The following is a 13,713-nucleotide window of genomic DNA, read 5'->3' as shown; positions in this document are numbered from 1 at the left end:
CAAATCCGAGTAAACTTCCTGTCGCGTTTGAAGTAATGCAAAGTAACATTAATTTTTAACAAGGCTATTAAAGTGGATATCAGGTGCATCAGACGCTACAACATGGGCAGTGATCTTGATTGTTTTGGGTCTGATGGATCACATGACTGTGTCACAAGACAACAAATATGTCATCGTTTTCAGATATCTCCGTTTTCCCTATTCACACTACAACGCGAAGACAGCATTTTCTAATTTATCCACTTGGGAGAGCAATTTCGAAAAGCTCAGTTTTCATAGTCAAAAATGTTGTCTCAGTTTGGAAGGAAGGCCAAAACATAGAGAAAAAGATGCGCTTTCAAACTAAAATGTGGAAGTGTGGAAGTGGAAGTTTAAAGAGAAAAAAACAAAACATGACGCCTCTCTCGAAGTCGGTTTACTTAAAATTGTCTGCCGATTATACGTCTCCAATTGCAACAAACAAAACACATGGATGCTAACAGTTTAATCCATTTGGTGTTAGCTTTTCTTTGACCAAAGCATTGCTATGGTTATCACTTTGTCAGCAATTGTAATTTCAGGAGTAACTCAAACGAAACACTGATTTACAGATTGTGTATTACAGCCCTGGATTAATGGCACATATCCACATATGAATAGTCTACTTTGATAGATGTTTTATCAGCTTTGTACATTTAACGTATTTTATCTTGAGTCAGCATAAAAGGTTTTAACTCGAGGTTTTCTCAAAGAAAAGAATGCAATTTTTTTAGTGTCAGATTATGACAATCATTCACCAAATGTTGTTTCTGACATCTTGAGGCTTGCCAAGGAATATGAAGCAGGAACATACTAAAAACACCGCCGGTGGGAGGGCTGCCACTTTTGTTATTCTAAAATCATAGAGTGTGCCTTTTAAATGAAAGATGGTGTTTTTATTAAGCAGTGACATACATGCAGCCTTGTGATATATTTATAGTTAGAGTTCTGTTCACAGAATGATACATGATCATAAAGGTGCACTCCACATATAAGAAGTAAACTAAATCATGTTAATGAGATCAAACAAATCTTCGGCTCTGGGTGTTCTGCTTACTTTGTTTTCCTCTGTCAGCTTAATTTTTATTATGGAGCGATGGACCACTGGTGCCCTGTGCAGTACTACCATGATATCAGAAAGACCTCCCCTGAAGGGTACATTCATCTCTGTGAGAGGGGCATCCGGCATGCATTTGTCCTGGATGCAGGGGAAGAAGTGGTCAACATGACCACAGAACGGATCTATGATGACCTGAGGACGCTGTAACACCGCTAGCCTTGATTCAGATTAACATTTCATTCCAAAGCATTTGAATGGCAATCGTCCTGGTTACTTGCATAACCTCCGTTCCCTGATGGAGGGAACGAGACGTTGTGTTGATGTAGTAACACTAGGGGTCACTCTTGGGAGCCCGAAACACCTCTGATCTTTGATAAAAGACCAATGAAAATTGGCGAGTGGTATTTGCATGCCACTTCCCCGGACATACGGGTATAAAAGGAGCTGGTATGCAACCACTCATTCAGGTTTTATGCTGAGGAGCCGAGACAAGGTCCCGGCCATTTCAGCAGGTAGTTCAGCGTTGTGGCAGGAGGGACACAACATCTCGTTCCCTCCATCAGGGAACGGAGGTTATGCAAGTAACCAGGACATTCCCTATCTGTCACTCACTCGACGTTGTGTCGATGTAGTGACACTAGGGGTCCCTATATGAAACGCCGCAACTGGCTGAACTGTGTTACATGAACTGGCGGTGTGTGATGGGCAGACCACTGTGTGCCTCGTAGCCAGCGCACCAGGCCAACACGTAACCTCCCCCAACATAGTTGTGAGTGTCGAACGGCCCTTTGGGGACAAGTCGACTACCCAAAAGACACAGGCAAGTGCCATGGGCTTTGAGAGCAAGCATCAAAGATTTTTAATACACATTATTAAACGCTGTGTCCAAAACACATTATACAGGTGAGTGTAATGTCACGGAAAAGTTACTGATGTAAATTTTTGCCTTATAACCCACCAGTCAATGGAAACAATTATTTCACAGTGGCAAACTCCATGACCAAATTGTTTTAAATTCAGGACAGTAATATTGCTTATATCACACAAATTAAAGATTTTCATATATTGAGCAGAGCATATTTATGTCCATTAAATCATACAATGAACCATAGTGCCAGAAGGGCATGTTTTCATACATACAACAAAAAGAAAAGAAAAGATTGCTAATTACTAGTTTCAACATCATAGGCCTCACATGTCACTCTTCCCACAGTTCAGAACCACTGGAATGGAGAGCAGCAATTAACTAATCTGACCACCAAAGACAACAACTTTAACCTGAATGCACAAGGCAAATGTAACGTATACACATCAGTCTACATTCCATAATATATATATATATATATATATATATATATATATATATATATATATATATATATATATATATAGAAAAAAAACACTGCACCCTAACGTCAGGACTATAAAACAGACATAACACAAGAAGGAAATGATTGCCAGATCACCACTTCATAGCCTCAGACTAACCAGAAACAATGACCTAATATCTTTAACCTAGTATCAATAACACAGATTTGTTATAAATATATAAATTTACCTTTACTTGAACACAAAATCTATGCATCTCTCCTTGCAACTGAACATCTCCATCACGTTGTTGTAAAAGTCGCCCACTTGATGAAGTTTCGATAGCCTCTCTTTCTCTTTGAAATTAACTTTTGCGTAGGTCTTCAATGCTTACACTGCAGATATCTGTTTTAGCACTTAATAACAGTTATGTGAACTTGAACGTGTTGACACAAAACTATCAGATAGTGTGACTGAAGGAAGAAGCTTCTGATTGGCTTACTCATTTTGGTAAGCAGGCTTACCTTGGCCATATGTAGTAGCGGGTGTGACTTTGAATGAACGTACAGTGTTGAATGAAAGGGTGGTAAACAATGAATTTAAGTCAGAGAAAGCATAACATAAAGTACCAAAGCGAATAAATGAATAACTGTCTGTGCTGCTCAACTGAGATGAAAGATGACAAATTTGAATGAAAACAGTAGTTTATATTAACAATTATATTTAAATATTTAATAGTGTCATTTTTATTTTCACACTTCTGTTAGGTGAGCACTGCTTACCTTGCTTATATGGACGGCACATCCCTGCACCTAAACCACCTAAAAATTAGTGTGTGAAAGTAGGTAGGTCTGTAATACAAGCGTTAAAATATATCGTTTTTTTTTTTTTTTCTTTTTCAAATGATGCGTTAGAGTAAAATTGTCTTTTTCTGAGTATTTATTCAGCATTGTATGTCAATGTTGTAAATTCTCTAAAAAAAAACTTTCTCCTGTAATACATTTTTGGGTTTTCTGTTAAACTACTCTTAGAAAATTTTACATGTGATTTGATTTTGGTATGAAAAGTAATTGTTAAAATAAAAGCCTGGACTTACAAGGGTCCAATATGGTAGTGTCAGCAACAACCCGGAACCTTACAAAACCACAAGATTATGAATTTTAATGGATCTCAGGCTGTACCCTGGTTTAAAGCAGAGAAATTATGTATATTTGCAGCTGTCTCCATATGAATGAACCTCAACATTAGACCTGTCATTCGTGAATGGATCATTTTTATTTTCCAGACAGCATTGGAGGGACTCTGGAATAATGTTTTACCTGCAAAGCAGCTATTCTCTTAGACTGAGATCCATTTGGATACTGTAGGCCCCAACTTGGCTGCTGAAACATCCCTGGAGTTTGTTTTATGGTGAATGGAGGAGCCAAAGAGCAACACCTTATAAGAAAACCCGGCTGTAGGTTTGTTCTCTGCTTGCATGATTTTCTGGGGGTTACCTAGTGAAATATTTTGACAGTTTACCTCAATATCCCAAAGGCCAGTAATATTATTCAGTCCTCAAACCATCTCAGTCAATGTAATTAAACATCAAAACTCTCATATTTTGCACTATGATACTCAAAATGCCAGGCATGATCTAACATTGAACCTTAAATATAGCAGGATACATTATGCAGGTTTAACTCAGATAAAGCTATGGTACTCATGTGACTCATCCACACCAACTTTGGTTCCATGAATTGAAATCCATCTTTTTCAATACCAGGATGTCCTGTAGGTGCACCACTCCTGCAGTGATTGACGCATCTCGCTGCTGCAGCGGATCAGCAAACGGAGAGTAAATATTTCCAGCTGATCTGGTTCCCCCTTCTCTCTCTGATGGGGACTCTCCATGTAAGCCCAGGTTTCTTTAATCTTCCTTCCAGGCTTCTCAAAAAAAATGACAAAGCCCCTTAATTTGCTTATCCTTGATTTAAACCAGGAGGCAGGGCTAGTTCATAGAAGGAAATGGAGTAATCCTGCCCGGGTGGATTGAATTGTGGCAAAGCAAACAAGCTTTACTGTTTTACGTCTCCAGAGTGGTTTGGTTTTTCTTGTGGTGATGAAGAATCGTTCCAGAGATATTCTGGTATTTTCCTGCCAAATATCATCTGCAATAGATCATATTCTTTTCCCCTGGTCTTTGTTATGTTTTGTTTTGACACCGCAATAGTTGCTCTTTGTTTCCCGTCCCTCTCAATTTTTGTACCAATCTCACAACATCTGATGCGCTGGGATCTGGAGTTAAAATTTAAATAAAAAAACAGACTTTACTAACATATATATTGCACATTGTTCTATTTTCATTTAGTGGCACCGATAGCCTTTTCCTATCCATACAGTGGCTTCAAAAAGTACACTTAAAAATGAATGAATGCCGTTGCATTAGATCTGCCATTTATTTGAAAGAAATAGGCCTATAGCACAAATACACTTTTCAAGCAAAACATTTCACAAGATAAAGTTTGTTATGGGTTTCAAATTATAAAACAATATTTTGAGTATTTGGACACTTTCTGGTTGTCAAACTTGCAGGACATGTCTGTAGTTAATGTGAAGTACACCTGCGGTTACTGTTCTAAGATACCTGTGTGAACTTGAAGGGAACTGACTTCTTACTATGTCATCCACTAAAAATGTCCTTGGGTCCAGTTGGTTAAAAGTAATTGAAAATTTGCTTAGAAAATGTCTAGAATCATTTGTTTGCACATGCTAATTTCTTAGATATTTTTATTTGTTTTTAATATTTAGTTTGATTATATGTAAAGCCATAACATTCAGACATTTTTAAATGTGACTTAAGTGTTCAAAAGTGTGAAAATACTTTTTGGGGCCACCGTATATAATTCGGGTCCCACATTCTCATTCTATGACACAAAACTGTGAGTATAGGAAAAGCAAACAGTGCTGCATCCCATCCCCAAAACCTGCTCTCATGAGGGTATTGAAAATGTTTTGCAGCTTGTGTAACTCACAGAGAGCCAGAATTGTCCCCCATGGTGGCCCATTATTGCTATTGATTCTGTTTAAAGGAATCAGATCTGTTTAAATGCAGTATTTACATTAAAATCGGAGTGTGGAATATATAGTGTATACATAATAATGGAATCATGTAAGAAAAAGTGAAGATAAACACAATCAGCAAAAATGTATAAAACTTTAATGGGAAAAGCATACACTACGACATGTCCCAGACAACCCTGAGTTTCATGGAATAAACTGCCTTTGGTGTTAAAATGTCCATAATGTCCATGTACTGACACGGTATTGAAACTAGTGTGGTCATTAATTGTTTTGTGTGTGCTAGTTTTATGATCATGTAAGTTTTGTTTTATCCTGCATTTTCCAGAGGTTACTGTGTAAGTATATTCAGAAGGGACATATGAAACAGGTGTGACAGACTTGGCAAGCTGAGTTCTCATTCTGGAAAAGCATTGTAAAATTGTTAATGCCCAAAAACATGGACTTAATAAAAAATAATAATAATAATTTAAATGCCCAAAAACATTGACTTAAAAAACATGGACTTAATTTAGCCATTTAAAGGAATATTCTGGGTTCAGTAAAAGTTAAGCTCAATTGTCAGCATTTGTGGCATAATGGTGATTACCACGAAAAAACAGAAAAAAAAAGAAATAAAAATGTGACATTCTTTTTCTTTAAAAAAAAAAAAAAGCAAAAACTGATGTTACAGTGTGGCACTTACAATGGAAGTTAATGGGACCAATTTTTGGAGGGTTTAAAGGCGGAAATATAAGGCTTAAAATTTTATAAAAGCACTTTCATTAATTCTTCTGTTAAAACTCATGTATTATTTGAGCCGTAAAGTTGTTTAAATCGTAATTTTTACAGTCATTGTAGGGTTTGTTGACATTACATAGTCATGGCAACGAAGTTGTAAAAATGGCTATAACTTTACACAGAAAAGGTTAGTAAGTGATTTTCTCACACTAAAATCATGTTAACACACATTGTTTACATCTTGTGGCTATACTTTTGAAACAGTGAGTATTTTAACATTTACTGATTGGCCCCATTCACTTCCATTGTAAGTGCCTCACTATAACCCAGATTTATTTTTATTTTTTTAAGAAAAGGAGGGTCAAAAACAAGTAAAAATAAAAAAAATTGTGGTAATCAATATTATGCCACAAATATTGTCAATTGACCTTTACTCGTATTAAACCCTAAATATTCCTTTTAAGTGAAAACCAAACTGCACACTGGTGAATTAGAAAACATATAAATGCATGCAACTCTACAGCTTTTATACAGTTTGCATTTATACTTGCCCATCATACTCATCAGTTCGTTGTGTTGGGTACAATGGGGATACAATAGGGAAAATGTATCTTTTTTGGTCATTTATGACATGTACTGACTGTGCAAAATTCACTGCCATTTCAAAAGTATTCTCTAAATTTCTCTACTTTTTTTTCTTTTTTCACCCCACTTTTTGTATTTTTTCCATTGTAATGATTGTGTCCTATGCATCTGTCTGCAACAACCCAGATATGTGAGGGGTGTTTATCTTTTTAGTTATTTTTGTTTGTTAGCTTAACTTTTGAAGCTTTGAAAAAATAGTTTGAAAAGTCTTATATTTATATATATATATATATATATATATATATATATAAATTACTAATGGATTAATGACACTGTATATTTTATATGAATTTGATTTTATAGGAACCAATTACCTAAATTATTATTTTTAAACACCATCATTTTTTATATAACTATATTATATTAAAAACATAACGTTTTAAAGCCACCTGTCAACGTAAAGCAATCAGATTAAATAATCACACTAAAAAAATTAATAGTAAGATTCACTTAATATTTATTTTGCTAGTTTTTGCACACTGAAATTTTTATTTATTTTTTTGTTGGTTTTACGTAATTCAAATGTGGACATCGGTTCCACACAATGAAAATGAGTTTCCTAAATATAAAATGTAAATGTAGGCTTTATATTCAATATAAATATAAATATTTTGTGTTGAATAAACCCAAAGGAATTGAGTTAACCTCACTTAAATTTGATTTGTCCAAATAATTCCAGTGAACTTTGCAGCATGCTACGAGCTATCAACAATACATATTAGCATATTATATATATCTTTTTGTTTACTTTAACTAAGATGGGCTGCTGGGAGTTTACACTGATCCGCCAGGCCTGGGCAACTTACAGCCCGCGGGCCGGATCCGGCCCTGCACATGGTTTAATGTGGCCTAAAAGCGTTTTTGTTTTTCATTGGATATTTCAGTTATCTTGCATTGGGACCTAATACGCCTCCACAAGCATTTAACATGCCCAGGGTTGCCAGATAAGAGACGCAACACCCCCAATTTGAGATTTATACTTGCGCAAATTTGAAATATTCTGCCTAATGTTATACTTATATTACACAACTATTTCTGGGCTTAAAATACACAAACACCAAATCAATGAAGAACTTTGTATCTCAAAAGGAACACAATGTGCCCCCCTATGCACTACTTAAAGCCAGATGTGGCCCCTTTATCAAAATAGCTGACCACCCCTGCTTTATACTGATGATCCCTCAAGCTTTGCTTCATGACAAAATAAATAAACATTGTTATTTTTCACATGATAAATTACCCATCCTCAATCTAACCATTAGCTCCTTCTGTAAATGTACTTCTTTTATTACCAGTTAAATTTACTCAAATTGGCAAAGAAATATGACAAGGTTTGGTACTTTATGATTAATACATGATGACATGATAGTAAAAAGAACAAACAATCATTAATAATATTTACTTACAAGCTAGAGCTTTATTTTTTATCAAGTTTTAATGTAATATTTACTTAATATTTTCAAGTTCTTGCTTAAACCTACTTACTTAAGTACTTAATCTTTTCTGCTATATTTTCTTCACCACAAAATCTTTTCTTTTTTTTTAGTGCAGATTTAGACCAGTAGTAGTACAGAATTTTCTTGGTTGTATTTGTCCCAATTGCCAAGTAAATATCTGCATGCCAAGCCTCATCAATTCCTATATCAGTCTGTCCATCAATTTAAGTGGCTCAGGAAAAAGACATCTGGACAAATGTCCAAGTCTAGACAGAGAATAGTGCTTTTTGTGGTCAAGACTGTGAATCTGTGACATGATTTGATAAAGCGTGTTTAAAAATATTTCCCCTCTCTTGAAGAAAAATCGTATCCCCTCTTGTCATGGACTCCAGGCAGTTGTTCAAATACTTGGGGGCCAGTGTTAATTTAAAACCATTCCAGAAAAATGTACTTGGTGAGGGGCCACCAATTTTCTGTCCCTAATAATTGTTTGATATAGTGTCTTACTGTGGTATCTGTAGACTCAACAAAGGAACTATTAGAAACTTTATTTCAGAATGGTTATTCAATCCATCAAAACACATTAACAGACAGCATAAACGTCTTTGAATAAGTTATCTCTTTCACTCCTTCTTAAATATTGGAGGTATTGTAATAAAAGTGACTGATGATCCGTCTCCTCCGCTTACTCTTGCATCATAACCTTCCCTGGACATGTGCTCAATGGTAGGGCACAAAGTCATTAATTTTTAAAAAACCTCCACAGGATCCCTCCTCACAATGTTTCCTGGAGTTCAGCACACAATGCCACATGGGTCCCCTACCAGGGCTGGACAATACCCTGTCCCCCTCTTCGCCCTCTGTTGTATGGAATTAAGAATCACCTGGAAACTTCCTGAATACTTGCTGGCAAAAAAATGAGACAAAATACAAACCCAATAATGATTCCGGAACCGTGGGTGAGTCAGACAGTCACCGAGGGTTCACTTTCATGTGGATGTCTGGGAAAGAAGATTTGCTAAAGGAGTGCGGGAGTGTTTTTTTTTTTTTTTTATAAAATTATCTGTACAAAATAAAGTAAGAAGAAGTGTGTTTACTTTTATTGTTCAAAATTATATTTGATTTTTAATATATATATATATATATATTACATATAATAATAAACAATATATCCAAACAAAACAAAGAAGCAAAATATTGCTGTTTACAGATATTTACCATTAAAATATGTACTTCTTTCATGTACACAGTGCATTTACAATATGAAGTCAATATAAAAAAATCCCTCTTTTTAAGACAGTTTTGGACATTCTTGTTCTGTTTTTTTTTATTTTATTTTTTTTATGATTGTGTCATTTTTGCTGCAAGACAAATACATAATTCTAAATGCGTTAAATTAAGAAGAGCACATATTGGCATGTGTACAATAATTTACACTTATATTTTAAGCCTTTGTCCTAATAAAAAAATCAGTCACGGCTTTATTGTTCCCTCCTACTTTTTTAGCAACATATATTTTACCAGCTTAAGTACAGTAAAGTAAACCAGATGTTGTTGAATGTATGACGTTAACATTGCTTAGCACTGATCAACATGTATATTCAAGGGGTGCCAAACCCCTCTACTGAACCATGGTGATCCTGCAGGCTTTGCATTCATTTCTCTGAGAGCACTTGGCATGCTGAATTGAAACTCCTTCTCTAAATGTCTCCTAAGGCTTTACACTTTAGTGAGGCACAACTGAGGTAACCCATGCAGCGCTTAAACTGATAACGTCCAGACCTCAAAACAATAAAAGAGTCAACAGTGCTCTTCATGCCTCTTTATCTCCCTGAACCAAGTATGTTTGTACAAAGATGCCGCTGTGTAATGTTCTTTTCCACGACTAGGTGTGGTTAAATAAATGATCATATCGATAGACAAGAAATGCTAAAAGAAAGGCTGCTTATAAAATGAATCAAATTGTTTGGAGAAACTGCCTTGAGAAGAATAAGATTAAAGAGCAAGAACTTAAGGTTAGGACTGTTTACAATGAGAGAGAGAGAGTAGGGTGTATTGCTTGAACTATCCATGACTGGCCAAATTAAATTAATTTGTTTTCAAAGGTTTGAAATGGATGGCGAAGATCCAATCCTATCTCAGTTTGCTTTGTCTCACCCTGTCTATATCCTTTCAAACAGTTTAGAGCACAAAGCAGGCTTGCAGTCTGCAGAACAAATTTTTGCCTCTCAGCAAAATGCAACAGATTCTTTAGTAAGCATGCTTAGTGTGTTAAACTGAAAAATGTAACTGCATTGTGTAGATAAATGCTCTTGAGGCAGCAATATGCAAGAAATTTATGTTTTTGCATAACACTTAAATACTGAAATGGTCCCTCAAAGCACACTGAAAGGATTAAATGCATCAAACGTTCAGCAAAAGTATGTACAAATGATTAAAACAATAAGCTTAATCACCAAATCGGCAAAACAGTCACGAAAGTTATGTACCACCAAACTGCACAAGAGTGTGGCACAGATTTTGTGCCATCATATTTTTTTCTCTACAGTATAGCTGCTTAGTTCTGGCTTGTTTCTTGTTGTTCTGTTGATTGGAGAATGTAACTTTCATAATGCCACTATAGATAATATGGGTAATTATCATGCCCATTCAGAGAGACCAACATTGGTTGAATGGCAGAAATGCAAATAAAAAGAAAGACAATGGCTGTTATGAATTTTAAAAACTGCTTTACATTTCTTTATATAGGAAACAGCAGAAAAATATTATATAAACAATACGGCAGCCAATATTTTAGTCCTGACACCGAGATTAATGAACTTTGAACCTACAGAACGGAAGCAGAAGATCTAAAGTTTCACTGGTTAATTTTTCCTCTTATGGCTAAATTGAAGGCCACATTCAACCAATAAATGCCAAAAAAAGATGCACTGAATCATCACTCAAATGTGGTTTTCTCAAGGGTACAAGCTGAGAACTTTTGTTCAAATTGTATAATTTACCTTTGATTTGTCCTTTTAGCTGTATAATGCATTCAAAAGAGCTTCTACATTAAACTTAAAGATAAAGTTAGATCATTTTAAAGGGATAGTTCACCCAAGAATGAAACTTTTCTCATTTACTCACCCTCATGATATCCCAGATGTGTTTGACTTTCTTTCTTCTGCTGAACACAAATTAAGATTTTTAGAAGAATATCTCATCTCTGTTGGTCCATACAATGCAAGTGAATGGTGACCAGAAATTTCAAGCTACAAAGATTACATAAAGGCAGCATAAAAGTAATCCATATTACTCCAGTGGTTTTATATGTCTTCTAAAGTGATGCAATTGCTTTGGGTGAGAAACAGATCCATATTTAAATCCTTTTTTTACCATAAATCTCCACTTTCACTTTTACTTTCAGACTTAAATATTTATCTGTTTCTCATCCACACCAATCATGTTGCTTTTAAAGACATGGATTTAACCACTGGAGTTCTATGGATTACTTTTATGTTGCCTTTATGTGATTTTTGAAGTTTAAAAGTCTGGTCACCAATGACTTGCATTGTATGGACCAACAGAGCTGAAATATTCTTCTAAAAATCTTCATTTGTGTCCTGCAGAAGAAAGAAAATCCTATACATCTGGTATGGTATGAGGGTATGAGTAAATGATGAGAGAATTGTCATTTTTGGGTGAACTATCCCTTTAAGTTTGGTGTAAATCTAACTCCTTTTTATTTATTTATTTATTTATTTTTTATTAGCAACATGCTCAAGTTAAATACTCCACAGCACAAGGCACTTTCTTCTGCTTCCATGTAGCCATCATCCATAGAAACTAAGATTAATGCTCATAACAGTTATGAAAATGCTGTGGATTTTGTATGCTAATCCATAATAAGGCATGCCATTTAAATCAAGGCAAAAAGCAATCTTTTAATTAGCAGCTCAAGAAAACAAACCATTTTCTTAGTGAGTGTAGGTTAATGTTGAAAGTAGGTCTGCATACAGCCAAATCTGGTGTCAGGATAAAACAAAACAATCATTTTGATTTTGGCTCTACAATGCCTTACACAGAATAAGGTCTGAGGTCACACATTGCTATGAAGTAATTTATCTTCACAGTGAGCACACACTGCACACATCATATACTTTACTGCAATGCTATCATCCTACTGAAGCCAAATGTGATGTCACTAAAGCCATTTTTGTGTACAACAAAGCCTAGTTTCCCATCCTCAACAAATTGCTTGATTTCGTTTGTTTTTAAAGTTTGAATATTAAATGATGTGTTAAAACATCATAATTCTGTCATTTACTCACCCTCATGTTGTTCCAAACCCTTGACTTTCTTTCATCCGTGGGACACTAAAGGAGAGGTTAGTAAACATTCCCATATATTTAATGGAAAAGATGCAATGAATAGTGATTGAGAGACAAACATTCCTTTTGCGTTCCACAGAAGAAAGTCATACGAGTCTGGAAAACATAAGTTAATGAACAGAATTTGAACTATACATTAAGGTTTATTCATTTTTCATTCAGACCAATGAAACACCATAGCCTATGCTAAGAAAAAGGAAGCCAGACTTCAACTCATGAGAGCATTAGATGTGAAAGGTTATCTTGATATAAAATTCAGAGTTGTCATGCCAAATAATTCTAAAAACACCTACAGTTTTATAAGGAAAGCCATACTGTGTATGTAGGATTTAGAATGGTCTCAAAAGTGCTAACTTTCACTTAGTCAATGCCATATTTGATTAAGGCCACTAGATTTTTTTGGCTCCTCTGAGAAACATTTTTTAGAGGCACTATCGAATTCTTAACAGCAATTCCATCTCGAACATAAGCTGGCTGTCATGCAAAGCACCTTTACTGTTGTATATTTTAGAGTTGCACGCCACTATGGACAAATTCTCAGACTCTGAAAGAGTTTGAATTCGGCCAACATTTTTAGCACTGCTGCAAGAATACTCTTATCACTCTATCATTCAGTTTACATTAATGGGATGCAAAGTAATTTGAGGAAATCCTGGGATTTCACTCATTTGTCAATTGAGGCATTGTTTATTTGGTGTCGTAAGGGAATTTGGACTCTGGAAAAGAGCGGTTCGGCCCACATGTCCTCTGCTACTGGCAGGGCCGGTACTAGACTAGGATACGATGTTTGGTGGGGCACTCGTATGTTTAAGGGGGGCAATGTTGATCGTTTCGCCGTCTGTCTGAGAGGCGGAGTGCCCCTTGATCATTTTGCTCTCAGTCAGGGGGAGCATCAGACGTTTCTGGGGAGGCTCAAGGCAATGCCCCCCTAGCCCTCTATTTGACCCAGCCATGAGACCTGGTCTCATACAATCATGTTACTATACCTACTTTTTAGCAAAAACATTTTCATGTGGTTCGTTGTACGTATCACAGCAGTTTCCTGGTGAAATGAGCACTAGAGGTGCTAAAACAACAATTATTTTTATTCCCTTTC

At 35.6% G+C, this 13,713-nt stretch overlaps 1 protein-coding gene across 1 annotated transcript in view; it reads left to right on the top strand.

Annotated features, from left to right (window-relative positions):
* ldah (lipid droplet associated hydrolase) overlaps positions 1–1,285 on the top strand; it is a 43,396-nt gene extending 42,111 nt beyond the window's left edge. The window contains exon 6 of the mRNA XM_051722490.1: positions 1,094–1,285. Coding sequence (XP_051578450.1) covers positions 1,094–1,285 — 192 coding nt within the window. The remainder of the gene's footprint in view (positions 1–1,093) is intronic.
* Positions 1,286–13,713: the final 12,428 nt, after the last annotated feature.

The sequence above is a fragment of the Myxocyprinus asiaticus genome, chromosome 17 (assembly GCF_019703515.2).
Source record: "Myxocyprinus asiaticus isolate MX2 ecotype Aquarium Trade chromosome 17, UBuf_Myxa_2, whole genome shotgun sequence".
Lineage (NCBI taxonomy): Eukaryota > Metazoa > Chordata > Actinopteri > Cypriniformes > Catostomidae > Myxocyprinus > Myxocyprinus asiaticus.
The sequence above is the reverse complement of the archived record's forward strand: the minus strand, read 5'-3'. Positions and strand labels throughout refer to the sequence as shown.